Genomic DNA, 27500 nt, shown 5'->3' with positions numbered 1-27500 from the left:
ATGCTGAAAAAGAGAATAAGCAAAAGGATTGAGTGAAGAATTTCTTCGCATTAAAAAGATTAAAAGTTCATCTGGTTTTGGTGAGTTAACTTTTGTTTCATTTATTAGTTAATAAATGTAAATGTATTAGAAATAGTGCTCATTGTAAGTCAAATGTAAGTGAATATGTATTATAAGTTCATTTAATTCTTAATGATATTATAAGAAAATGTGAATATGGTTTTATATGTGAAATGTAATTCCTATTTTGATGCTGTAATAGATACCACATGTGTGTTATGAAACTTATATTAATGATGATTTTGTGACCTTGTTTTCAAGGTCAGGTTTTTTTTGTTGTTGTTTGTTTGTTTTATTTTTCCTCCTTTACCTGGATTGGTGCCATCGTTGTGCTCCTGTGTGATCTGTTGATTTGATGCTGGATTGGGATTGGAGCTTATTGGATTCTGGATTCGTTCTAACTCCTGTGTTCGCTAAAGGGGTTGGGACTGGCGAGCCATACGAACCGAACTTCAAATTGTCATTGTGTGAAACTGATACTTGTTGCCGATCAGGACGGTAGGAAACTGAACTACAAGCACACACAGTCGTTCAATGATTTCTTTTGGGAAAAGGATTCACTCACAGAGGAGAAACTGAGTGACAGACATTTCGTTGTTGCTCCTTGAGATATTTTATATTCACTAAAAAGGTGAATATACACATACTGACTGTTTTTTGCAGGAAAAGAAAAGACTTTTAAGAAACTGAATTTATTGAAAGAAAAGAGAGAACTGTGAAGTGATTACAAGTGAACTGTTTTATTGGTTTGTTATTTCATTTATTGTTGATATACCAAGTGGTAATAGGTTTGGTTTTGTTTTATTAGTTTTTTTTACAAACTTGCACAGATTAGAGAAGTAGAATACATACACAAAATTGATAAATTAATTCAGAAAATAACTTCTTTAATATTTTATTTCATCAAAATTGAATTCTTTACTTACAGGGGAAATTTGTTTTACTGATAAAGAGTGAAGTTTATTTCTTTTTTTTTCCTGAGAAATTGAAAAGAGTTGAAAGTGAAACCTGTGAAAACATAGTTTTATTTTAGTTATATTACATCAACAGCATTGAGTAAAGGTGGTTATACTTACCTAAAATATACTTACCTGTTGTGTAAATTCTGGATTTGAAATCTGAAATCAAAAGAGAAACATTTGTGAAACATTATTTTATTATTTTATTTGATATTGAATATTTTTGTACCTTGTAACAATTTTATTTTTGTTTCTTATGATTTATTTGCTGATAAATTGAGACTTTACAATTAAATACAAGACAATACAATCAGTTAAAAACCTTATTGGTTGTGTGAGTGGTTCATTATTGTTGTGACACCCTGGTTCTCTGCAGACGAATCTAGGCTTCTGATTTCACTGGTCCATATTCAAAGCCTTTCTCAGGAAAGTGTTACATGTGTGTTAGGGGGGGGGTGTGGGGGGGGGTGTCCCATATGTAGAGGTGCTGGTGTGTGTGCGTGTGTGCGTGTGTGTGTGTGTGTGTGTGTGTGTGTGTGTGTGTATACCCTGTATTCTTTATGATGTGGAGACCAAATGTCCCCACAAGTATACTTGGGACGCTGTTATTTGAGTGTGTGCTGCAAGGGTTGAGTTTAGGGGGGACGAGAGAATATACAAACATCAGTGTGTGTGTGTGTGTGTGTGTGTGTGTGTGTGTGTGTGTGTGTGTGTGTGTGTGCTCAGAGATGTGGTCTGGCCGGTCATGTGCAGGATCAGTCACTCAGACACCCGAGGCGGAGCAGGAGGAAACACGCCTGAACCTCACACACTTCATTAAATCATCATCATCATGAGGAAACACACACACACACACACACACGCACATTCACAGTGCAGAGCAGGACCAGATCCCACTGAACCCGCTCTTAAACCAACACACAGAAGTGTTAAACCCTCAACCACGGAACATCTGTGTGTGTGTGTGTGTGTGTGTGTGAGAGAGAGAGTGTGTGTGAGTGAGTGAGCAGGGTGAGAGAGCGAGCAGGTTGTGCTCCTCTACAGTTTCATGTTCAGTCGTGTTCTCCTTCATCTGCTGCTGCTGATCTCCAGACGGTAAGAGCCTCAGACTTCTCTAGTGTTGTGTGTGTGTGTGTGTGTGTGTGTGTGTGTGTGTGTGTTTCAGTCATTATTAAATCTGCTGTGAGCAGAGGAGCTGTAGGAAACTCTATTCTGATCATCTGACATACGGCTAATGATACAGCACTGAGGGAAACACCAGAGCAGAACACACAGAACACACAGAACACACAGAACACACAGAACACACAGAACACACAGAACACACAGAACACACAGAACACACAGAACACAGAGCACACAGAACACACAGAACACACAGAACACAGACCTTCAGCATGTGGAGGAGAAAGCTCCTGACGCTGAGCTCTTCCTCTGGCTGCTGCAGGAGTGTATAGTGCTGATGTTCACTGTTACTCCGCTCAGCCGGACTCGACCTGATCAGGGTTCTCGTGGATCTCTGCCTTCAGCTTTATTCTCTCAGAACCGCTCGAGGGAGAGGGAGATCCGTTATTTAACTCATTCATCATCCAGCGATTCACATTATCTAAACAGCAGAACCATGATGACACTGAGCAGAACTCTGACTGACTCTGGATCAGCTGCGCTTTACTGACTGGGGTCGATCTGTCAAATCCATCATCATCTCTGTCTCAGAGGAAGTGTGAGCTGTCCGACTGTTTTCTCTACAATAATCCAATAATCAATACATGAGCGTAAACTAGGCCAGCACAGGGCTCAGTGGGCAGCACGGTGGCCTCACAGCAGTCTCTGGTTTGAGTCTCGGCTGGGTCAGTTGGTGTTTCTGTGTGGAGTTTGCATGTTCTCCCCGTGTTGGTGTGGGTTTCCTCCGGGTGCTCCGGTTTCCCCCACAGTCCAAACACATGCGCTATAGGGGAACCGATCAACTACACTGGCCGTAGTGTGTATGAGTGTGTGTGTGTGTGTGTGTGTGTGTGTGAATAAGAGTGTATGGGTGTTTCCCAGTACTGGGTTGCAGCTGGAAGGGCATCTGCTGTGTAAAACATATGCTGGAATAGTTGGTGGTCCATTCTGCTGTGGCGGCCCCTGATGAATAGGGTGCTGAGCCACTGTGTCCTTAGTGAAAATCATGAGTCAGGTGATGAAGCAGAGGCACTCGTGCTCAGAGAGGAAGCGGAGGAATATTACCGGCAGGTGTGATGGTGGATGTGGAGCTGCGTGAAAACAGGAGGGTAAACACACTGCGCTTTAGAGGAGACCGCGCACTTGTGTGATGCTCACACTGCAGCAGCGGACATGATGAGATCTCACAGCTGCAGACGCACACAGCGCTCCGTCAGAACACAACAGAGGACGCGTCACTGCAGAACAACACACTGAACACACCTCAGAAACACACCTGTACACTCTTCAACACACACACACACACACACAGTGAGCATACAACACACAGCTGCTGCGAGTGTAACACACATGTACGCCCTGCAGCAGATTCACACACAGGTGGAGCTGGGGTGGAGGAGGTCTCGGGTCTCTGCATAACGCTCGCATACAACCGCTCTGAGCGCTTATACTGTAGGAGCGAGCTCATTGGCTGCGGAGGCGGAGACAGCAACCTATCAGCTGCAGCTGGAGCAGATCAGTCAGCCTGAGCACACGGAGCTCCACAACACAGCTCAGAGTTTATTTTAAAGAGCCGCTATTCTGCATTGTAAAGGCTCGTATGCTGGGTTTGGGGGTCTCCAGCAGCAGGCTGATCTGCATCAGGTCAACAACACTGTCACTGTCTGATAATCTGCGTTTATTTTCACCTCATTATCCTAATGACTCCCACATCATTCATTCAGCCATTCATTTGTTCCCAAAACCCTCCTTAGCATGATGCTAATCTGAGCTGATTGGACCGATGACCCAGTCTGCTGTGATTGGCCGACAGAGAGAAATGCCCACCAGGGCTCATCAACAGTGTTGAAGTAGTCAGAGTGTGTGTGTGTGTGTGTGTGTGAAGCCAGTGCAGCAGTGCAGTAAACAGCAGCATACTGCTCTCCCCTTCACCATCACTTTATTTAAGTATACTTAGTACACTCTACAGTAATGTACTAAAAGTGCTCTACTTTCGCACACTAATGTTGTACTTAATGTACTAAAAGATAGTATTAAGTATATGTTAAGTGCACTCAACTGTGCTATTTTGAGACACCCTGAAACTGAACTAAAATGTGCTTTTAACATACTATATCTGTATTTTAAAAAATATGTTTAGTTACAACTAGAAATACACTTGAACCCTACTTTTAAACATTTAATATATTTATGACTAATTTAAAGTATAATAGTAATATATTAGAAGAATGTACAAATTGTAAAAGTGTGCTATACTGTATTAAAAGTGCTCGATTTTCCCAAACTAATTTTGCATTTAATGTACTAAAAATGAGTATTAAGTAGACTTTAAGATAAACTTAAGTACATCTGAGCGTACTCAACTGTGCTATTATGAGAATAAATGAAGCTGATCTAAAATGTGCTTTTAACATAATAAACATTTAAAGGATATATTTTGAAGGGATTCTGTGTGTACGAAGAAAACAGCATCTGTGCTTCATCAAAACACTTTAATATTGATGTGCAATAAACCACAAGTCCAAATATACCTTATGGAGGAACAAAAACTCAGCAAAAACTGAGAACACACAAATATAATTAAGATGCAACATTACAGCACATATGTGAAATGTAGAGACATTTTGGGAAAATGTTCTTCTACTACAATACATCACTGATAGATGTTTTATATATTAACTTATTTTAATCTTAGGATTAGTATGTAAACAGTGTACGAAAATCAACTCATGTTTAAAGCATTTAAAGCACACTTTTGAAAAACACTAATAAAACTCTTCTGGATGTTTTCTCTGTAGTGTACTTTATTGTAGTACACTAAACACTTATTTAAGTATTACTGGTATTTAGTAAATGCGCCGCGTTTACAACAGGGCTTTACATGCGATATGAGGATTTAAGAGTTAACCAGATACAGCACACGAAAACGAGCAGGCGGCCAGTTTAATCGCACTTACTGACACTTGTGAAATGGAGGAAGAAACTGATCATGAAGTGTGCGCTGTAAAGTTCTGTCCAGCTCTGACACAGTCCCACACATCAGTCTTTTCTGATCCTCCTTTAACACACGGCCGGTGAATCCGCCAGTGTAGATTGCTGAAGCACTGGTCAGAGAAATGACAGGAACACAGCACAGGGCGGGGGCGATGATGCTGAGGTGTTTCTGCAGTAATATTAGCTGAGATGAAGTGCTGACTGCTGCTGTTTCCTTCATGTTCTGCAGGTCTTCATCAGGGATGGGCTGAGTGCTCTCCAGCGCCCCCCCCCCAGGCAGAGCAGTGTTCTGCAGCATCTGTGTGTGTGTGTGTGTGTGTGTGTGTGTGTGTGTGAGATCTGCAGATGGATGCGTCCGGCTCCTCCAACAGCTCCAGTTCTCCTCTCTGCAGCTCCTACCAGAGCAATGCGGTTCTGCAGCGCCACTACAACTACACCGGGAAGCTGGAGCGTGGCCGGTACCGAGATGGCCTGCAGCCCGAGGCTGTGGCGCTGCTGTGCGTCTGCCTACTGATCATCGCTGAGAACCTGACGGTCCTGCTGGCCCTCCGCAGGAACAGGAGGTTCCACATGCCCATGTTCTACCTGCTGGGCAACCTGGCGCTATCGGACCTGCTGGCTGGCGTGGCCTACATGCTGAACGTGGTGCTGTCGGGCCGGAACACTCTCCGCCTGACGCCGGCGCTGTGGTTCCTGCGGGAGGCCGGTGTGTTGGTGACGCTGGCGGCATCGGTGCTGTGTCTGCTGGCCATCGCAGTGGAGCGCGCCTGCACCATGCGGAGCTCCAGGCCGCAGCAGAGCTCCAGGCGCCGCCGCCGCATGCGGGCGCTGATCGGGCTGAGCTGGGCGCTGGCGGTGCTGCTGGGGGCGCTGCCGGTGCTGGGCTGGAACTGCCTGCAGGAGCTGCGCTGGTGCTCCACCGTCCTGCCGCTGTTCGCCAAGAGCTACGTGCTGTTCTGCGTGTCGGTGCTCAGCGGCGTCCTGCTGGCCATCGTGCTGCTGTACACACGCATCTTCCTGTTGGTCAGGGCGCACACGCACGCACACACACACACGCAGCGGTCCCGCAAACACATGGCGCTGCTGCGGACGGTGGCGCTGGTGCTGGGCGCCTTCATCCTGTGCTGGACGCCGCTGTTCGCGCTGCTGCTGCTGGATGTCTCCTGCCCCGCCAGAGCCTGTCCAATCCTCTTCAAGGCCGACTACTTCCTGGGCGTGGCCATGCTGAACTCGCTGCTGAACCCCGTGATCTACACGCTGAGCAGCAGAGACGTGCGCAGCGCCGTGCTGAAGCTGCTGTGCTGCCGCTGCACACCGGACACACACCGCCACGGCCTGCAGAACACACTCTCATCCGCCAACGCCACGTCCATACACAAGTCCATCTACCCCAAACTGCGGCTGTCCGTCATCACCTGACTCTGAGACACACACACACACACATGCGCACACACACACACACATCACGTCACACGGCAGGAACTGAGCAGTGTTCTGGACACCAGACTCACACGGGGGCAAAAAACCCTTTCAGAAGCCTCAAAGGAGGTCAACACACACACACACACACACACACACACACACTCACACACACACACACACCTGCAGATCTCTATCAGCAGATGTGTGTTTCAGACTGAGTGTGATGAGCTTCAGAGAGAGCAGATGTCCTGGCTGTGGTGCTGTCTCTGCTCTGGCTCCACAGCGCTCAGCAGCAGAACTGAGGGTCAGCGCAGCTGGATGAGCTCGTGATGGACTGAGCAGACTGCGGGGTCTGCGGGGTCTGCGGGGTCTGTGGGGTCTGCGGCCGCTCGTGTGTCAGCGCTGTGGGGACGCTTTACTGCTTTAACGTGTAAATAAATGATGTTCTATTTTATTGTATAATAAATCATGTATGAATAACCCAGACAGAATATAACCTACAGCTGCTTCATATGTGTGGGTCAGTTTATCTGGTGTTCATCACTTATGAGGACCAAATGTCCCCACAAGTATAGCAATACCAGTAAATGATCTCATGGGGACATTATTTTGGGTCTCTGTGAGGAAAAAGGCTGATAGAGCCGGCAGAATGGAGGAGTGTGAAGGTGTGTGTGTGTGTGTGTGTGAGGGTTGAGGAGAGAGGAGACGAGCTGCCAAAATTACTCCAAATATTTCTGGGATGGTGATCATCAGAAGAAACAAAAACTAAAAGCTCAGAACACAAGTGTGTGTGTGTGGTGTGTGTGTGTGTGTGTGTGTGTGTGTGTGTGTGTGTGTGTGTGTGTGTGTGTGTGCGTGTCGGAAACCAACAAACACATGTGGGTGACTGCAAATTCAGCTGTGCGTCTGCAGAGGGGCTGCTGTTGCACACATGCACACACACACACACACACAAGCACACACACACACAAACAAACATGGAAACACCACAGAGCTCACCTTTACACTGTTTACCGTAAACAAACACACACACTCAAACCAACCTCAGAGCCGTCACACCTAAACCACGGGCATCTCTCAATCGCTCACACTCTCTCTTTCTTACCCACACACACACACACACACACACACACACACACACACAAGCTTAGTCATCTGTCAAAACTGGAACTTCTCATGAAATATTAAAATAGAGATGTGAAGAGTGTGTGTGTGTCTCTCAGCTTCTCCTGACCAGTGTGTGTGTGTGTGTGTGTGTTGCTCTGCCGTGAGTGTCAGACTGAAGTGCAGTAGAGTGTGAGTCGCTGCTCCAGTAGACGGGCACGTCAGAGGTCAGAGGTCAGCTGTTCACAGATTGGGCTCTTCTACAAAGATTTTAATGTTTATTTACTCATTAATGAAAGTCAGACTGGAGAGGCAGTGTGTGTGTGTGTGTGTGTGTGTGTGTGTGTGTGTGTGTGTGTGTGTGTGTGTGTGTGTGTGTGTGTCCTTCAGTGTAAAATGTTAATTGCTGAACACACACACACACACACATAACTCTGCATGTAGTCCTCCATCTGTCGCTCCGCTCTGCTCACTGAGAGCCGGACTGTTTTACTGATCGTGTTTTGGATCCAGTATAGGCATGAGATGTGTGCAGCTTCAGCTCAGCTCAGCTCCTCCTCTGATGATCACACTGGAGCAGAACAGAACAGAAGCTGTTCAGTCAGCTGAACCACAGATCCCAGAACAGCCAACAGCAGAACAGCTCAAACACAGCCCAGCAGCAGCCCGCTCTATTGACCTGTAGCGACACCTCGTGTCCAACATCAGTACTGCATCTCACACACACACACACACACACACACACACACACACACACACAGGCCAGCTAATGCTTAGTCACGCTGAGTTTCTGCTTTCAGTGGGTATGATACACACACAAGTACACACACTCACATACACACAGAAGTGCTCACACACACACACACACACACAGAGAGAGAGAGAGAGTGTCCGTGCGCTGCTGCTGATGCCCGTGAGTGTGTTTTCATTGTTTACTGTGTTTAATCGACATTACTGCCGCGTTTGTCAGATCTACAGGCTCGTGTTGATGCAGTTTCTGATGTACAGCTGTGAGGATGAGGATGGCGGCTTGTCTCCTTATTGATGAAGATCAGCTCATGATGAACTTTATTAATCTTCATCTTTATTCCTGATTGATCACTGTGTTGTTTATGGAGGCTTATAACGCGGTAAGAACATGGTAATAACACGAATAAAGTGTTTTGATTTGAGGTCGGCTCGCGTTTCCATCAATAATTTAAAGCGCGGGTCGCGTAGCGCTGAACTTTTCCTCAGCCTCGGTCTGTGGTTTCCCGCTCGGGCGCGGCGCCGCTGCTGAGTGTGGCCGGATCTGCGCTGCCGGGGGCCGGTGCCGTTTCAACTCAAGCCCGGGGATCTCAGGCCTCTCGCTGTTTATGTGTATTTACCGCGCTTTGTGTTCTTAGTGTTATTATAAGAGCTGAAAACAGCGGAAATCAAATTAAAGCATGACTGTAGAGCCGGGGTGAGGAGGATAAACGGAGATAAACACTTCAGTTCAGCAAATTGACAGAAACACATTAAAATAAACCTAGCAGACAGCTGGAACCACACACACACACACACACACACACACACACACACACACACACACACACACACACCTGCTGCATATATATTTGCTCTTTTAAACTACTTATTTAAAATGAGCTGAAACAACACAATTCTTGAGGTTTCATTTGTGAGAACTTAAATTTCTTATGTTCAATCCACACGCATTTGTTAAATGTGTTGAGTTAACTCAATCGACTTGTGTTGGGTCAAGATGAATGAATTGTGTGGAAGCCTGCATTTTTAACAGTGTGTGAGATTCTGTTTACCTGTACACACACTCATAAACAAACAAAAACACACTCATAAACACACACACACACACTAAGTGTGGATCAGAGTGTGTTCTGGTTCACTGACAGCAGGACAGTGTGTGTGTAGTCAGTGTGTGTGTATGTGTGTGTGTAAGCAGAAGATAGACTCCTGCTAACGACAGGAGGAACTCCTGAAACTCATTAGTTCTGATCAAATCACTGACGAAGATCTGATGAACCAGTCCTGAGTCCAACAGAAGAGAGAGTGTGTGTGTGTGTGTGTGTGTGTGTGTGTGTGTGTGTGTGTGTGTGTGTGTGTGTGAGAGTGTGTGTGATACTCCTGATCATTCATGGCAGAGTGTGTTATCGTAGTCAGTGGTGAATCCTCAGTGTTTGTTCTAATCTCTCTCTCTGTGTGTGTGTGTGTGTTTCCCCCTCAGGATTCGCGTGCAGACACAGATCAGCAGCTCTGCCCTCCTCTACAGACTGACTGACAGGCGCGTGTGTGTGCGTGTGTGTGTGTGTGTGTGTGTTCACACTGGTCAGGAGAACACAGATATGTGAGCGTTCCTCTGCGTGTGTTCCTGCTGGTGATGAGCGGTGTGTGTATGATGTGTGCGTGTCTCTAACACAGGTGTGTGTGTGTTCTCGTGACCGCTGCGCTGGCGAGTGAGGATGTGCCCGCGCTGATGTTGGCGGCGGCGGGCATGACGGAGTGTAAGGCGGAGGTGACGCCGTCGGCCAGCAATGGGCACCGCGTCTTCAGCTACACGCTGGAGAGCCACACGGCCGCCGCCTTCGCCATCATGAACGAGCTGCGGCGCGAGAGACAGCTGTGTGACGTCACACTCCGCGTGCGCTACTGCCCGCTCGACACACACGTCGACTTCGTGGCGCATAAGGTGGTGCTGGCCTCGTCCTCGCCTGTGTTCCGCGCCATGTTCACCAACGGCCTAAAGGAGTGCGGCATGGAGGTGGTGCCCATCGAGGGGATACACCCCAAGGTACCAGCACACACACTCACACACACACACACACACACACACACACACACACACACACACACTAGGAAAAAATAATAAATGGGAATTTGGATTTGTAGTGCAGTTTTCCCAGCTGTGTGTGTGTGCGAGTGTGTGAGTGTGTGAGTGTGTGTGTTTGTGTGAGTGTTGCATCATGATACAGTGATGGTCTTGAATGTGTACAGCTCCTCTCCTGAGCTCCAGCACACACACACACACACACACACACACACACACAGCTCAGTGGTCAGGTGATCAGTGACAGCAGCTGTTCTCTCTCCTCATTTCCTCCTCCAAACCTGTTTGAGTTTCTGTTGAACACAGCGGTAGATGTCCTGGAGGAAGCAGCTGATGACTGCAGCAGTGTTTCTGTTCCTGCTGTGGACGTCAGCGGCTGCTTTCCCAGCATTCCTCAGAGTATCAGAGACTGATGAAGCTGTAGAAGCGCTCGAGTGAGGAAAGGAGGAGGACATGTTCATTATAGGTGACCTGTGCCTTTCAGTGTGCCCACTTCAGAAACGGTGTGTGTGTGTGTGTGTGTGTGTGCGTGTGTGTTCTTGTCTCCAGGTCATGGGCCGGCTCATTGAGTTTGCGTACACGGCGAGCATCTCAGTGGGTGAGAAGTGTGTGATCCACGTGATGAACGGCGCCGTGATGTACCAGATCGACAGCGTGGTTCAGGCCTGCTGTGATTTCCTGGTGGAGCAGCTGGACCCCAGTAACGCCATCGGCATCGCCAGCTTCGCCGAGCAGATCGGCTGCACGGAGCTCCACCAGAAGGCCAGAGAGTACATCTACATGAACTTCAGCCAGGTCAGAGCGGCCGACGCACACAGGATAACCGCTCTCACACCCCTCACACACCAACACAAGAGTTCAGGCCTCAATAAGGGGCTTTCACACCCACACTTCTGTTTCGGAACCGTCCCGTTAGTCCAGTCAGCGCGGCTCGTTTGGCATATGTGAATCCAGCAATTGTGCTTGGATCTGCACCAAATCAATCAGTCCGAGATCGCCTGACTGAGGTTCAGTTAAAACTCTGGAGCAGATGGACTGTAGTGAGAAAGAGAAATGATCTGAGCCCGGCGGGATCACTGAGGATTCGGGCCCGCAGAATTCTGCAGATGTTTAGCTCATCATTGATTCTGTCTATTCACTTGAGTTAGTGTGTGTACATCTGTACTTATTCTGTAATATTATTGACTGATCTGAAAATGTTGATCTGATTTATGTACAGCGCAGTGTGCAGTCATGTCTTCAGGAGAGATATGATACGAGAGACTGGCTTTGTTTACCAAATAAAGTGGATCTGTATGGATTTGCATTGTAAACATGAAATTAAAGTTTAAAGGGATTAGTTTTAGTTCATATATTAGGGTTTTAGTCATGATACTCCTAAAATAATTACACATAAATCCGCAGATTTTGAACACAATTTTGTGCAGAAAAAGCAAAACCGTGTGCAGATTCCGCCTGGGCAGCTCATGGGCATATACACGCTACATATATGAGTAAAATGTGCGTTTCATGTCAAATACGAAGCGAAGCTCGAGACAAATGTAGACTCTGGAAAACATTTTCCCGCGATAAGACGCAACTACAGAGGAGAAACCATCTTCCCAAGGAGAAACACAAGAACAAGAACAATGTTTAATCGCAGCAGGTCAAACCGTGACTCTATAGATATTTCCCGGTGTGTGGAGCGTTCCCTCTGCGTGTGCCTGTAAGTGTGTTTGGGCACTGCTAACAGTGTTTTGGGTCTTGTTCTTGTGTTTCTCCTTGGGGAGATGGTTTCTCCTCTGTAGTTGCGTCTTATCGTGGGAAAATGTTTTCCAGAGTCTACCTTTGTCTCGAGCTTCGTAAGTGTTTCAGTCTGTGTTGTTGTTTTGCACCACCGTACATCCCCCTAACCCAAACCCCCCAACAGCATGCCCTCACCACCAATACCCCAACTCTAACATGCGCGCGCGGTGTGTGTCCTGCAGGTGGCGACGCAGGAGGAGTTCTTCACCCTGTCTCACTGTCAGCTGGTGACCCTGATCAGCCGGGACGAGCTGAACGTGCGCTGCGAGTCGGAGGTGTTCCACGCGTGTGTGGCGTGGGTTCAGTACGACCGTGAGGAGCGGCGTCCGTATGTGCAGGCGCTGCTGCAGGCCGTCCGCTGCCACTCGCTCACGCCGCACTTCCTGCAGCGGCAGCTGGAGCACTTCGAGTGGGACGCGCAGAGCAAAGACTACCTGTCACAGATCTTCCGGGACCTGACGCTGCACAAGCCCACCAAGGTCATCCCCCTGCGCACGCCCAAGGTGCCGCAGCTGATCTACACGGTGGGCGGATACTTCCGGCAGTCGCTCAGCTTCCTGGAGGCCTTCAACCCCTGCAGCGGCGCGTGGCTGCGGCTGGCGGACCTGCAGGTGCCCCGCAGCGGGCTGGCGGCCTGCGTCATCAGCGGCCTGCTGTACGCCGTGGGTGGACGCAACAACGGGCCCGACGGGAACATGGACTCACACACGCTGGACTGCTACAACCCCATGAACAACTGCTGGCGGCCCTGCGCACACATGAGCGTCCCGCGCAACCGCATCGGCGTCGGCGTCATCGACGGCATGATCTACGCCGTGGGCGGATCACACGGCTGCACACACCACAACAGCGTGGAGAGGTGAGGAGGAGCACACACACACACACACACACACACTATATCAGACTGTTCTGCATCGCATCGTCTTAAAAGTGTGCACTTTATTACTGAAGACACACTGCATACTTATGAGTGTGTGACAGAGGAGTGTGACTGAACAGTGTGTGTGTACACATTCCACTTCCTCATTAATGGACTGCTCTGTTGCTTAGTTACGAGCCCTGTCAATCATCAAATTAAATCAAAGTCCTTTCAGTGTGTGTGTGTGTGTGTGTGTGTGTGTGTGTGTGTGTGTGTGTTGGACAGGTGTGTATGGGCTAGTCAGATTCTTCCTGACAGTAATCGGCCAGTGCAGGTCTGTAGGGGTGTGTGTGTGTGTGTTCACTCTCTGTGTGTGTGTGTGTGTGTGTGTGAGGTATGACCCGGAGCGGGACAGCTGGCAGCTGGTGTCGCCAATGCTGACGCGGCGGATCGGAGTGGGCGTGGCCGTGATCAACCGGCTGCTGTATGCGGTGGGCGGCTTCGATGGGACGCACCGGCTGAGCTCCGCGGAATGCTACAACCCCGAGCGGGACGAGTGGAGGAGCATAGCGGCCATGAACACAGTCCGCAGCGGCGCAGGTGACACACACACACACACACACACACACACACACACAGTTTGTGGACCCACAGCTCTGCCTGACCCGCTCAGTCCTGACGGTTAAAGGTCACCCAGAGCCCATGTGTGTAACGAGAGTCCTGGTGTGTGTGTGTGTGTGTTCAGGTGTGTGTGCGCTGGGGAACTACATCTATGTGATGGGTGGATATGACGGCACCAACCAGCTGAACACGGTGGAGCGCTACGATGTGGAGAAGGACAGCTGGAGCTTCAGCGCATCCATGCGGCACCGGCGCAGCGCTCTGGGGGTCACCACACACCACGGACGCATCTATGTGCTGGGTACGACACACACACACACACACACACACACACACACACACTCTCTCTATCTCTGCCCTCATGAGGAGAAAACTCCGGCTGTAGATATTTACTGAAAGTGCTGTGTAAGAAGCCTATAATGGTGTGTGTGTGTGTGTGTGTGTGTGTGTGTGCGCGCAGGTGGCTATGATGGGAACACGTTCCTGGACAGTGTGGAGTGTTTTGACCCAGAGACGGACTCATGGACAGAGGTCACACACATGAAGTCGGGCCGCAGCGGAGTCGGAGTCGCCGTCACCATGGAGCCCTGTCACAAAGAGCTGATCCCCTGTCAGTGCTAGCGGCGGCGCGTGTGTGTGTGTTAACACACACACACACAGATGAGCAGAATGTCTGTCATCTCCACACACACTCCTGTGGATCCACTTTATCCTGATCCCAGAACAGTGCCACCATCAGCACGACAGTATGTCTGAGTGTGTGCTACAGGAGTGACGGCTGGCCAAACACACACACACACACACACTTGTATATGTGGTTTTTGAGGACTTTCCACAGGCAGGACGTCCTCTGTACTGTAAGCAGTGTGTCCCCCCACACACACACCTCATTACAGTACCCCTACTGTAATTACACTGTCATTATACAGTTCAGTGTCCTCCTAAAGCACATCAACACACACACACACACACACACACACACACACACACGTGCGCCGCTGTCAGTATATTGAGGTGTTTTGTATTCCTCTTTAGCTCTGGGACGGTACGAGATGAGACGCCGCTCAGTTCCTCAGATTCATACGAGCCGCACAGATCTCTCTCTCTCTCTCTCTCTCTCTCTCTCTCTCTCAGTCTCTCTCTCTCTCTCTCCCTCTCTCTCTCAGTCTCTCTCTCTCAGTCTGTGTTAGCCGTGGAGCCCGGCGCTGGTTCTGCTGCAATCAAAGTTGATGATCCAATATTGTATTTGTAAGCCCAGTTGAAGCTGTTTTTCCAGGGGTTTTGTACATGGGTACTGCATGAAGTCTGATTCTCTGTAATTTATTGAGACGCCGCCGTGCCGCTCCTCCGCCTGCGGCTCGTTTTTACTCTGCTTCTGTTTGATGAGGGATGCAGATTTCATTTAATCCTCCACAATTAAGCATCACAGATGATTTACAGTCTGCTTTGTATATTTTACAGCAACAAACATTGTATATTAAAGGTGTGTGTTGGTTGTTGGAGAGTGTGTGTGTGTGTATGTGTGGTTTGACCGAGTGGTGGCGCCAAAACACAGAATGTATGCACACAGTGTGTATCCAGCAGACTCCCTGCCTCCAGCTTTGACACACAGTTCAGGAGAAAATACATGTATTAATCCCACTAAAGGGCTTTAATGTCAGCTAAATGTGTCAATGTGAGTATCTGCAGACTCCAGACCTGCAGAACGGTCAGCAGCAGGTACCTGCGCGGTGGAGAGTGTGTATTGCTGCATAGTGCCAAATATACACACCCATAAGAGTGTGTTGGACAAGATGTTGTGCTCCAGGGACACACACTTTCATCTACATGGTTTAAGAGCTTGAGCAGGTCTTCTGTAGGGTGGAGTGAGGGAGAGAATGCTGCTGGGTCAGAATAAAAACAACAGAAGTCTATGAAGAGTCCCCACAATTCACAGAAACCTGATATGAGTGCGCGAGGGTGTGTGTGAGAGAATGTTTGAGAGAGAGTGTGTGTGTGTGAGTGAAAGAAAGAGAGGGTGTGTGTGTCGGGAAACTTTGCTCCTCTAGTGTGTGTCAGCTCTTCTGTCCGGTTATAACGCGCCGCTCCGCCGGGTTTCCCGGTTTGTTTTCTGTTCGCGGGTTCCGCTTGTATTTCACAGCGGATCGTCAGTCAGACAGCAGAACTGTGTCAGTGAGACATGAAGCTGAATATGATATGAGTGCTGTGCGTGTAGTTAATAATGACGGGCTCAGCCTCTCCGACGCGCTGAGTTACTGACCGGTGACGGCGGGACCGCGGGCAGAGGCCGAGGAGGACATGCTGGAGGCCGGATCTGATCTTCAACACAGCCGCCGCTCACCTGCACAGGTAGGGCTCCGGTACGAGTGTTAACTTCTACAGCGCTTTATCAGTGTAGACCGAGTCAAAGATCAGCAGAGAATACAGCACAGCTCATGCAGGACTGATCATCAATGACGGTTTATTAAGCACCACACGGTCCAGCTCCTCCATCAGGTGAGCAGGAGGTGTTGGAGGGTTTCCAGAAGCTTTAGATGAGTGCAGTGCAGAACTGTGGAGTCCAGTTTCTGAAGCTCAGTCTATTGAATGAACATTGAAGCTCTGAGTGTCTGGGTTTGGGTTTCCTCCATCCGCAGGTTCAGGAGTGAAGATGATTCCTGTCAACGAGTTCCGCAACATCACATCTGAGCAGAACCCACAGTTCCGGGTGCTGAAGCCCTGGTGGGACGTCCTGTCTGAGTATCTGGGCATCGCCATGCTGATGATCGGGGTGTTCGGCTGCACACTCCAGGTGAACAAACTCTCCAGCAAACACACCATCACACACACCATCACAGGTGCAGGAGAGCTCACACACACACCATCACAGGTGCAGAAGAGCTCACACACACACCATCACAGGTGCAGAAGAGGTCACACACACACCATCACAGGTGCAGAAGAGCTCACACACACACCATCACAGGTGCAGAAGAGCTCACACACACACCATCACAGGTGCAGAAGAGCTCACACACACACCATCACAGGTGCAGGAGAGCTCACACACACACCATCACAGGTGCAGGAGAGCTCACATACACCTTTACAGGTGCAGAAGAGCTCACACACACACCATCACAGGTGCAGAAGAGCTCACACACAGCAGTGATTTAATACCGTCATCATCCAAAACAAACATCATAAACGCATCACAGTCGACTGTTCGCAGGTTATTAGACCTTTGTTGATGTTCTGGGCAAGAAAATGACTCTAGAATGAATTATAATATGTAGGATGTAGAGGGGTGGAAAATATACAGCAGTCAACATTTGAAGTGGATCAACACCTGTCATCAGAGCCGTCTAACACTGATCACCCGATCTGCTCTTATACCACATTAAAGAACTGTCGATCCACTGTAAATGCTGACCCCTGTACCACACCTCACTGTTTAAGATTTATTTCTGTTCTTAATTGTCAATGATGATTTTTAAGTGACCATTAAAGTCTATAAGTTGGTGATTAATGCAGACTGTGTAAGACTGAATATAATTGCAGAGTTGTGCAGTTGTTTAAGAGAAGGAAAGTCGCTGCGTGTTTGATTTAAGGGTTAGGTTTTGTCACTGCAGAGCTCCATTTATTGCCGTTTTGTACTTTGACTCTTGACACAAATCTGAAACTAATGAAACAGCAGTGTTTGGCATCATCATGGTGTTAAACTGTTTAAAGAAACACATTTTACTTACAGCATTCCTCATTAAGGCATGTTCACTCGTTTGTAATAGTGTATAGTGTATTGTAGATCCACTTTAGCTGTAATTCAGTGCGGGGAGCGGTTAGGCAGTGAGCTGTGGTGCAGCTCCTGTAATGGTGCAGTTTGACAGTAGCTGACCTGCTTTATCAGGTGAGCAGTCCATCATAAATGCACAGATCCAGAGCCGCCGTCCAGCAGAGACACAACAGGCTATGTCAGGTTCCTCGAGCACACGATTGCCATCTTCACACATCAGACGTAATATTGCAAATGACGTCAATAAACATATTAAACCTGTAGATGCTTCAGTGACAAGTTTCTGATCAATTATCTGGATAGACGCTTACAGCAGGCTCCACTGCAGCAGGAGAATATTTCATGAACTAAATCAACTTCATTATTATTAAAGTTGCATTCAGACGTCACCCGGCAGAGGCAGAGAGGCAGTGTGTGCAGTAAAGACTGATTAAATAAAGCGCAGTTTACCATCAGGCTCCTGTGGAGATGATAATCGATAGCTCCATGTGCCGCCACACAGACGTTCACAGCTACATCTTGATTATATGTGTGTTATATGTGTCTGGTTTTCTGCTCACTGATGCGGCCTCGTCTTCATCTCTCCTCAGCTGACTCAGGATAAGATCTCCTGCCTCCCGAACCGGCTGACGGATCCCTCTGGAGGACACACTGACTGCAGCCACGTCCGGCAGCACAGGGACAACCAGAGCCTGTGGGAGTTCTCCATCACCAAATACATCGGGCCCAACATCGTGGAGGTGTTCGGCCGCAAGAACGGACTGGACATCCACCAGTACGAGTTCGTCAACCACTTCTGCTACGAGCGCGCCGTGCACTGGTATGGAAAATACTTCCCGTACCTGGTGGTCATCCACAGCATGATCTTCATGGTGGCCAGCAGCTTCTGGTTCAAGTTTCCCGGCACGTCCTCCAAGATCGAGCTGTTCGTGGTGATCCTGCGGAAGTGCTTCGACTCGCCCTGGACCACCAGAGCCATCAGCGAGGTGTCGGAGGAGCGCATGGTGCTGTGGAGGAAAAACACTCAGAGTTCAGCCCCGGACGGCGGAGATGAGGAGGACGTGCTGTCTCTGATAAGAGCCTCCATTAAGTCCGACTCCGAGCAGAAATCCACAGAGCCGTCGCTCCTGGATAAGAAGGAGGGTGAGCAGGCCAAGGCTCTGTTTGAGAAGGTCCGGAAGTTTCGCACACACGTGGAGGAGGCAGACCTGCTGTACCTCATGTATGTTCTGCAGACGGTGCTGAAGGTCTTCAAGTTTGTTCTGATCACGGTTTACAGTGTCCTCTTGGTTCCCAACATCCAGATTGTGGTGCTGTGCTCGGTGCCTCCGGATCTGACGGGCTTCAGCGCATTCTGCTGCAACTACAACAAAGCGCATCTCTTCTCCAAACTGGCGTACTGCTATATAAGCTTCGTCGGGGTGTACGGCCTGCTCTGCATCTACTCGCTGTACTGGCTGTTCCACCGGCCGCTGAAGGAGTACTCCTTTGAGGCGGTCCGCTTGGAGACGGGAATCAACGACATTCCTGATGTCAAAAATGACTTTGCGTTTCTGCTGCACCTCAGCGACCAGTACGACGCGCTGTTCTCCAAGCGCTTCGCCATCTTCTTGTCGGAGGTCAGCGAGAGCCGATTACGGCAGCTGAACCTGAACCACGAGTGGACGGTCGGCAAACTGCGCAGCCGGCTGTCACACAACGCCCATGAGCGGCTGGAGCTGCACCTGTTCATGCTCCCGGGATTACCAGAAACCGTCTTCGAGATCCCCGAGGTGGAGTCACTCAAGCTGGAGCTGATCAGCAACATCACCATCCCCAGCAGTGTAACGCAGCTCCCGGCCCTTGTGGAGCTCACTCTGATCCACAGCCCATGCAGACTGCAGCCTGCGGCGCTCGGGCACCTGCGGGACCAGCTAAAAGTGCTGCGTGTGGCCACTGAGAGCCAGGAGCTGCTGCCACTGTGGATGTACACCTTACAGAACCTGGAGGAGCTGCACCTGAGCGGAGACCTGACCCTGGACTCCTTACGCGAGCTGAAGAACCTGCGAGTGCTGACGCTTCGCTGCAAGCTGACCAAGATCCCGCCTGGTGTGATGGATGTGTCCCAGCAGCTGCTGCGGCTTTGTGTCCACAATGAGGGCACTCGGCTGCAGGCGTTCAGCAGCCTGAAGAAGCTTGTGCGGCTGGCGGCTCTGGAGCTGACAGGCTGCGGTCTGGAGCGGATCCCGAGTGCTGTCTTCAGCCTGTCGCACCTGCAGGAGCTGGACCTGAGGGAGAACAGGCTGATGGCAGTGGAGGAGATCCTGAGTCTGCAGCACTGCCGCCGCCTGGCCACGCTCCGACTCGGGCACAATCGTATCTCCTGCATCCCAGAGCACATCAGCCGGCTGCGGGCGCTGGAGACGCTGGATGTCAGCTGGAACTCCCTGTGCCGGCTGCCCCCACGGCTCTGCTACTGCCCTCGGCTACGGCACCTGGACCTGTCACACAACCAGTTAGTGTCTCTGCCCTCTGAGATCGGTGTCCTGCAGGGTCTGCAGTTCCTCTCCGTGGCCTTCAATGCTCTGGAGTCGCTCCCAGAGGAGCTGTTTTCCTGTCGGCGGCTCCGCGTGCTGGCGCTGGGCAATAACAGCATTACGGCACTGTCCCCACGGGTGGGCAACCTGGCTCAGCTAGTGCGGCTGGAGCTAAAGGGGAACCGGCTGGAGGGTCTGCCGGTGGAGATCGCTGACTGTCCTGCGCTCCAGCTGACCGGGGTGATCGTGGAGGACAGTCTGATGGAGCTGCTGCCCGCCGAGCTGAAGGACAGCATGAAGAACAGATGAACACACACCGCTGTTTTACACTGAGTGTGTCCTGAGTGAACGAGCAGTGGCTGAAGCTCAGCGGTGTGCATAGAGGACTGATCTCAGAACAGCTCTGTGAACTTTGACCTGACAGACTCGACAGACGGGATCTTCACAGAGCGACTGAAGAAACAGTGCATGACTGTTAGGGTGGGTCTGGAGAACTAGTTTGAGCGACTGCAGTTAGCCGGGGCTGCTCCACTGTTCAGCATCAGATTAGAGTCTGTGCTCATCTAACTCCACTAAACCTCTGTAAATAAATGAATGACTAACTATAAGATTAATGCAGGCGTGCGCCAGCCAGAAGCCTACACAGCTCTATTATCCAACAGCACTACTGCAGGTACAGATTCTCCACTGCTTCCATAAGGGACTCACTTTCAGCAGGAACACCTCAGATTAATAATACAGTCTAATGAGAGTAGTCCTGTAGCTGCTGCAGTTTCCACATCACCTCCGCATCTGTACTGTCGTCATGCAGCACGTTACACTCTTCATGATTTATAGTGATTATTAATATTATTATTTTAACATTCTCATGAGATAAATGAGCTGTAGATGGACGCTGAACACGCGTGTGACGGTCTGTTTCTCTACACACTCTGCACGTGTCCTTCATCAAACACACAGTAAACCTGTGCCGGGTGTGTCGGAGCTCCAGCACTGTGAAGGATCATTATCAGCAGAGTGTGTGTTTCCTGATGGCGGGTGTGGTGTGTGTGTGTGTGTGTGTCTGCACGCTTCACCTTTATCCCTGGGCAGAACAATGTGTGAACACATTCCTTTTCATCTCACGTTAGAGATCATGAAATCACCTGAGCTGTAAATGTCATGTGACTCTCGAGCAACAGGACATGAAAACACAGATTAGCTGGTGAACACACACACACACACACACACACACACCAACACAAACCCTTGACTAATGCTCCTTTGAGTTGAGCAGCACATTCAGAAGCTTCTGCTGGAGATTCATCAAATATTCCTGAATAAATTTGACTTGATTAAAGTATGAGCTTTACATTTCAGAATCCCAATATAATTATAAATATATATTTAATATCAACATCTGCTGAAGCGCCCTCTGCTGGCAGATCAGTCATCTGTATGAGCAGACACACACACTCCCCCCCCCCCGTCCCCAGAGTACTGAAGCAGGCCGTCTGTCAGTGTTCCTAGTGCAGCTCTTCAGGACTAAACTGCGGAGCAGAGATGCTCAAGGTCGGCCCATGGTAACTTGATTTGGCCCACCATCCCATCTGAGAAGACTGATGAGAATGATTTCGATATTGTCCACTTAAATGTACTGCAACCCTTTGTTGAAAGCTAAGTGAGATGAAATGTTTCAATGAAATGGTGTAAATGGATCAGATTTTGTTTAAATGTATACACGGTCACTAGAATGTGTTGAGCAGAGGCAGATTGTGCTGTAGTGTATTCAGCATTGATCACTGAGTTATAAATGTTCATGTTTTATTGCTGAAGTTATCATTTATAAAAGCTAAACTGCATTACTTCATTTGATTTGATGTAATGTTTGCTGTTTATTTTGAAATATTAGTCAATAAATGAGGAAATTACCCATGCAAACTTTAATGTATTCAGTTTGGTAGATGTGCCTTCAGCACACGGCTCTCAGTGATATCTGGTTTTTGGCTCTTCATATGAAAAAGTTTGGGATGTGGAGGTCAGTCCTGGAGTCAGTCATAGAGTTTTACTAACACTGCTCTCCTCATCAGCTGAGCTCTGCATGGAGTAGCTCTGATTTATGCCACAGATTATTGATTATTTTACATCAGTTTACAGATTATTGAGTCTATAAATGAGCAGAGCAGTCTAATGTTGAAGCTTCTGTACACTGGACTATCAGCATTAACACTCAAGATCAGCCAGAGTCCAGCTCAGCGCCCTAAACATCTGTGTGTTCTGGATGTGTGTGTGTCTGGTCAGTCTGGTGTGTGTCTCATGATGATCTGGTCAACTATATCTGTAAACCCATCAGACAATCTCAACACACACAGACCCTGCATGAGCAAAAGTCCAGATAAAACTGTCTGTAAAATCTAGTGTGTCATCAGGCCTCCAACACACACACACACACACACACAGAACAGAGGAGTGGACAGAGGAGTGTGTGTGTGTGTGTGTGGCACTGCTGTTTAACACTGATCTGAGGATGATTTACTGGCATGCAGACTTTGGACTTTCCTGCTCATAAAACACTCGTGAGTTTTCATCAGAATCTCTCCGCAGGAATCGATGCATTACACACACACACACACACACACAGATCAAAATGATAACCGGCTGAAGCTCTCAGTGCCATTCTGAGGTTCTGGCCTGAATGCAGTGAGAAAACAAGGCCAGCATTGTGTCTGCATCCTCTCACAGTTGTAAAGGCCCCAGAAAAACAGGCTGAAGCACAATGTTTGCCTTGTTCAGCCTCTCTCTCTCACACACACACACACACACACACACACACACACACACACACACACACACACACACACACACACACACACACACACACACAGTGTAATGGTGCTGTTCAGTCTCTCTCACACACACACACACACACACACACACACACACACACACACACACACACACACACACACACACAGTGTAATGGTGCTGTTCAGTCTCTCTCACACACACACACACACAGTGTAATGATGCTGTTCAGGTGACCTTCAGCTCTGACACACAGGTGACGTTCACTGACCACAGATCAGCCGGAGAGCTGTGCATTCGCAGGTGTGGTGAGGCTGCTCTGAGACTCTTCCTTCATCTTGATCAAACTCTCCTTTAGGAACTCTTGAAATGCAGATTAAGCGGAACACTTCTCTGCTCTTCCTCCGTCTGCAGAGCCTCTGCTTCAGCTCCTTCATGCCGCAGAGACGATGCTCGTCTGTAATTAGACAATCAGCTGTGAATGATCAGACTGTGGTTATGAATTGAGTAATATTGGATATGGATATTCACCTGAGGTCAGGCTGTGTCAGGACTGCAGGAGTGACTGCGCTACAGTTATTCCAGATTTACATTCATTAGACTATTATTAGCTTACTTATTTTGGGAATAAACACAACAAATCTTACAATTGAGCAATTTTTGTGATGTTTTAATATCTTAAACTGCCCAATCTAATAGCTTTTATAATAATAATTTACCCCACAGCAGCTATTCTGCCTCATTAACCTCTGTATATTGGAGTTGACGAGATGCTGAATTCTCACATGCCAACAATTAATATCATTTGTAGAGTCATCAATTAAAAAGCAGTGAATGGTTAAATATGTCTTCAGCGAACCTCACTATAAACCTTACATTATTAATTTTTGAGACAGATCTCATGTTGTCTATTGGTGAGGCTCGTCTCAAGTGTTGTTCAATGAAATGCAGCTCCAGCAATTAAAAAAGAAAATCATAAAATACCTCAGGCCTAGTTTTACAAGTGGCTATTTTAATAAATGGCAATCATTTGTTTATTTCTAAAAACATCAACTTGACACATCTTGTGAAGACCGTGTCCTCTGGTGTAACACTACATGCCATCAGCTGAAGGACCTCATTCAAGAGTCCCCATGACGTCCATCACCCGCACACACACTCTGTGTTTTCCCATTAGAATTATTCATATTTAAGTTTTTGGAACTTCTATAAAATGTGGTTTTGTTGTTGTTGCTCTGACACCACATTTACAAGAAATGTCAACAAGTCTGACAGATCATAGAGAGACATCCTTCATACTTTTCATATACACTACACTACAGACAGATCAGCATCAGCAATGCAGACGAACCCCTCTCATGCTGTTTGTATATTATTTTCGTCATGCCATAGCACATATAAAGGAACAATTTTGTACAATTGTTAAAAAAGTTTAATAGATAGTGACCCTTATACTTCCTTAGACATCACACAGCATATGTATAAAACAAATCTTCACAAAAGAGTTATAAAAAAATAATACTAATATAAAATAATACATACATACACTACCTGACATTAGTCTTGTCTGAGTTTTAGGAACACAGATAATATCTGCTCTTCTAGTTGGTGATTTGGTGTCAGAAGTGTCTCTATGAAAGGTGAAGGCCTCTAGATTTTGCTGATTTGAGCTCAATAAATCTGATCATGTCTTAATGTTGACTGATTTGATGAGGACAGTGCGCTCTGACTCTGCTCAGACTAAAGTGTCATCACTGAACAGAAATAATGTCCAGTATAGAATATAAAGTCCTGCTGCAGTGGAGACAGAATGAATATTGTGTCTGACTCCATCATGAGCTTGGAGGACTGCATCCATACATCTCTGACATGACTCACATCACTGATTAATAAAGTCATCTGGAATGAAGAAGAAAGCCTTCAGCAGGATCCCAGAGTTCATCAAGAGTCTTTGTGTTCATCTTCAACACCTCCTCCTTCATCAGCTCAATAATGTTGATGTCTGGTGACTGGGCTGGCCAATCCTGGAGCACTCTCTGCTTTCAGGAGCTTTGATGTGGAGGCTGAAGTATGAGCAGGAGCGCTATCCTGCTGGAGAATTGTCCCTCTCCTGTGGTTTGTAATGTAATGGGCAGCACACATGTCTTGATACCTCAGGCTGTTGATGTTGCAGATCTCTCCATACTGAATGACCCCCAAACCATGAAGTCTCCTTCCCCAAACTTGACTGATTTCTGTGAGAATCTTGGTCCATGCTGGTTCCAGTAGGTCTTCTGCAGTATTGGTAATGATTGGGATGCAGATCAGCAGATGATCCAGCAGAGAAATCCACCTTCTGACACCAAATGATCGACTAGAAGTCCAGTGATTATCTGCTGCTCTTCAACAGGAGGATCCAGCACAAGACTTGTGTCCGGTATTGTATATATATGAGATGGCCTGTTGGGTTTCTCCTGTCATGCTGAGCTCTAGCATGTGTAGATCTGCAGCACAGATGATGGTGTTTGTCCTGAAATAAGACGAGTGTGACGTCACCAACACACCTTTACCTCCGCTTCACCTGTGTGTTGTTGGTGGGTGTTTATGTGCAGGCCGGTCTGCAGGAGAAGCACCAGAACCCTCACGAGATACAGACAAACTGATTCTTCAGTTTATTAATCAGTGTAACACCTTAATAAATAACACTTCAAAAATCATCGCAACCATAAACGTTAATATACAAATCTGCAATAAATAAGTCAAATAATTCATAAAGTTATTTACAAACATTAATCTGCGAACACTCCAACCAAACACAGACACAGAGCGAGAGTTCATCAGGCCGGAGTCAGCGCCACAGGCAAACAGAGGAGGATTATATACAGTCATTTACAGCCATGTGTGTGTGTGTGTGTGTGTGTGTGAACTGCACTGTGCAAAACCAGCGCTACAAACCTGAGCTAATATGAGCTCAGCAAACTGTCCGATCACACACACACACACACACACACACACACACACACACACACACACACACATCATCCGGACCCAGTGGCCTGCAGGTGCTCCAGCAGCTCCTCCACCCTCCGCCCGTCCAGCCACCGCAGCTCCGTCAGGGGCGCCAGATACTCCACCACGTCCCAGTGTCCCTCGCGGACGGCGATGTGCAGGGGCAGCGCCCCGCTGTGGTCCGGCACGTTAACGGAGGCGCCGCCATCCACCAGCACCCGCAGCGTCTCCAGGAAACCGGTGCGAGCGGCGTCATGAGCCGGAGTCACACCACTGCGGTCCTGAACATTCGGGTCTGCACCGAAATCCAGCAGCACCGCAGCCACTGCACTGGAGCCCATCATCATCACCTGCACACACACACCAACACACACACACACTAACATCATCACCTGCACACACACAACACATTAACATCATCATCTGCGCACATACATACTCACACACACAACATCATCATCATCTGCGCACACACACAAACACACATTAACATCATCATCATCTGCGCACATACACACACGCACACACACACACATTAACATCATCATCATCTGCGCACATACACACACACTCAACATCATCATCATCCTGCACACACTCTTATAACACCACCTGCGCGCACACACAAAAACATCTCCACACACAAGCATCAGCATCACCTCACACATTAACATCCTCACATACACTAACATCAGCACCTACACACACACACACGTTAACATCCTCCTGTAAGCAGTAGCATCACCTGCGCGCGCGCACACACACCACCGTAAAACACACAAACACGCTCACATATGAATATTAACAGCATCATAAAACACACATCAAGATCACCGGTGGCGTCACACACACACACACACACACACAAACACACACACTCTCTCTGCTGTAGCCGCGGCATCATCGCGCAGGCATTGAGGTGAAAGCGAAACGGCAGAACTAACGGTTAACGGGAATTAAGAGCTCGTGTGTGTGTTTCACCTGCAACGCGGTTTTCCCGAACTCATTGAGCGCGTCCGGTTCTACTCGGTGGTCCTGCAGGATCCGCCGCACCGCCCGCGCGTCCCCCTGAGCGGCCGCCGCGCTGAGACTCTTTCCGCAGCCGAGCCCGTCCAGCACCATCATCCGACACCTGCGGAAACAGCGGGATCCGTGAGGAAGCGACCGGTCAGAGCACACAAACACCGGCGTCAGTAACGCGCTTACCGTCAGAGAGCCGTTAGTCGCGGATCCTCTTAAAAAACACGTCAAAACAACCGGGAACACACGCGCCGCTCGCGCCTTCAGTCTGAGCGCTTGATCTGGAACAACGAGCAGCCGTCAGCCAATCAGAGCTCACACACGCCGACGCGGCTGCCATAATTGGACAAGAAGGAGGAGTGCTGATAGGCGTTGCTACAGTATCACCGTGGTAACTGCGCCAGCGGCCAATGAGAAGCCGGAGCGCAGAAGGCGGGCGATTTGAGAGGGTTTATTTGTAAACTGTTCCTTCATTCACTGACAGAGAGAAAAGAGCGCCAGTCTGACAGAACCCCGGAACCGGCTCTCTCACACACACACGCACACACACGCACACACACTTCAGGAAAAAACACTCGATTTATTACAGCATTAGGAGAAACAGAAATGACAGACAAGTTCATCATAA

At 48.4% G+C, this 27500-nt stretch overlaps 5 protein-coding genes across 11 annotated transcripts in view; 3 read left to right on the top strand and 2 right to left on the bottom strand.

Moving 5' to 3' along the window:
* The first annotated feature begins 2003 nt into the window (after nt 1-2003).
* s1pr5b (sphingosine-1-phosphate receptor 5b) lies at nt 2004-7097 on the top strand. Of its 2 annotated transcripts, NM_001079656.1 has the most exon segments (3): nt 2090-2114; nt 5407-6619; nt 6748-6958. In NM_001079656.1, a coding segment is annotated over 1 exon segment (1074 nt). In that variant the 5' UTR covers nt 2090-2114; nt 5407-5522; the 3' UTR covers nt 6597-6619; nt 6748-6958.
* Nucleotides 7098-8460: 1363 nt separating this feature from the next.
* Nucleotides 8461-15294, top strand: keap1b (kelch-like ECH-associated protein 1b). 5 transcript variants are annotated; one of them, XM_073952399.1, is made up of 7 exons: nt 8461-8506; nt 10034-10491; nt 11077-11322; nt 12495-13171; nt 13566-13771; nt 13917-14093; nt 14253-15294. In XM_073952399.1, exons 2-7 carry the CDS (start codon nt 10177-10179, stop codon nt 14411-14413), a joined length of 1782 nt encoding a protein of 593 aa, XP_073808500.1. In that variant the 5' UTR covers nt 8461-8506; nt 10034-10176; the 3' UTR covers nt 14414-15294.
* A 544-nt stretch (nt 15295-15838) lies between these two features.
* On the top strand, nt 15839-22000 carry si:zfos-323e3.4. 2 transcript variants are annotated; one of them, XM_005168690.5, is made up of 3 exons: nt 15839-16141; nt 16429-16583; nt 18155-22000. In XM_005168690.5, the coding sequence occupies exons 2-3, from the start codon at nt 16443-16445 to the stop codon at nt 20387-20389; spliced, it is 2376 nt and encodes a 791-aa protein (XP_005168747.1). In that variant the 5' UTR covers nt 15839-16141; nt 16429-16442; the 3' UTR covers nt 20390-22000. The 2 variants fall into 2 exon arrangements, with proteins under 2 accessions (XP_005168747.1, XP_009300340.1); XM_009302065.4 differs by having other exon boundaries at nt 15839-16288.
* Nucleotides 22001-25492: 3492 nt separating this feature from the next.
* On the bottom strand, nt 25493-27155 carry cdkn2d (cyclin-dependent kinase inhibitor 2D (p19, inhibits CDK4)). Its single transcript, XM_002662236.8, has 3 exons — nt 27059-27155; nt 26834-26984; nt 25493-26202 (listed from the first exon to the last, which is right to left on the bottom strand). Exons 2-3 carry the CDS (start codon nt 26975-26977, stop codon nt 25882-25884), a joined length of 465 nt encoding a protein of 154 aa, XP_002662282.2. The 5' UTR covers nt 26978-26984; nt 27059-27155; the 3' UTR covers nt 25493-25881.
* Nucleotides 27156-27432: 277 nt separating this feature from the next.
* Nucleotides 27433-27500, bottom strand: part of ap1m2 (adaptor related protein complex 1 subunit mu 2) — a 7150-nt gene continuing 7082 nt past the window's right edge. The window contains 1 exon segment of the mRNA NM_205714.1: nt 27433-27500. This exon segment is cut by the window's right edge and continues 237 nt beyond it. The gene's annotated coding sequence lies outside the window, so the exon portion shown is untranslated.

The sequence above is a fragment of the Danio rerio genome, chromosome 6, assembly GCF_049306965.1.
Source record: "Danio rerio strain Tuebingen ecotype United States chromosome 6, GRCz12tu, whole genome shotgun sequence".
In the NCBI taxonomy this organism is placed as follows: domain Eukaryota; kingdom Metazoa; phylum Chordata; class Actinopteri; order Cypriniformes; family Danionidae; genus Danio; species Danio rerio.
Note: the sequence above shows the minus strand (reverse complement) of the source record. Positions and strands in the feature narration are given on the sequence as shown.

Excerpts from the sequence above, each read along its gene's own strand:
- s1pr5b (XM_073953364.1), top strand. The coding sequence starts at position 5,523 with ATGGATGCGTCCGGCTCCTCCAACAGCTCCAGTTCTCCTCTCTGCAGC.
- keap1b (XM_073952399.1), top strand. The coding sequence starts at position 10,177 with ATGTTGGCGGCGGCGGGCATGACGGAGTGTAAGGCGGAGGTGACGCCG. Across the intron at positions 10,492-11,076 it reads TCGAGGGGATACACCCCAAG|GTCATGGGCCGGCTCATTGA; the intron begins GTACCAGCACAC and ends TCTTGTCTCCAG. Across the intron at positions 13,172-13,565 it reads CACCACAACAGCGTGGAGAG|GTATGACCCGGAGCGGGACA; the intron begins GTGAGGAGGAGC and ends TGTGTGTGTGAG.
- si:zfos-323e3.4 (XM_005168690.5), top strand. The coding sequence starts at position 16,443 with ATGATTCCTGTCAACGAGTTCCGCAACATCACATCTGAGCAGAACCCA. Across the intron at positions 16,584-18,154 it reads TGTTCGGCTGCACACTCCAG|CTGACTCAGGATAAGATCTC; the intron begins GTGAACAAACTC and ends ATCTCTCCTCAG.
- cdkn2d (XM_002662236.8), bottom strand. The coding sequence starts at position 26,977 with ATGATGGTGCTGGACGGGCTCGGCTGCGGAAAGAGTCTCAGCGCGGCG. Across the intron at positions 26,203-26,833 it reads TCGGGAAAACCGCGTTGCAG|GTGATGATGATGGGCTCCAG; the intron begins GTGAAACACACA and ends GTGTGTGTGCAG.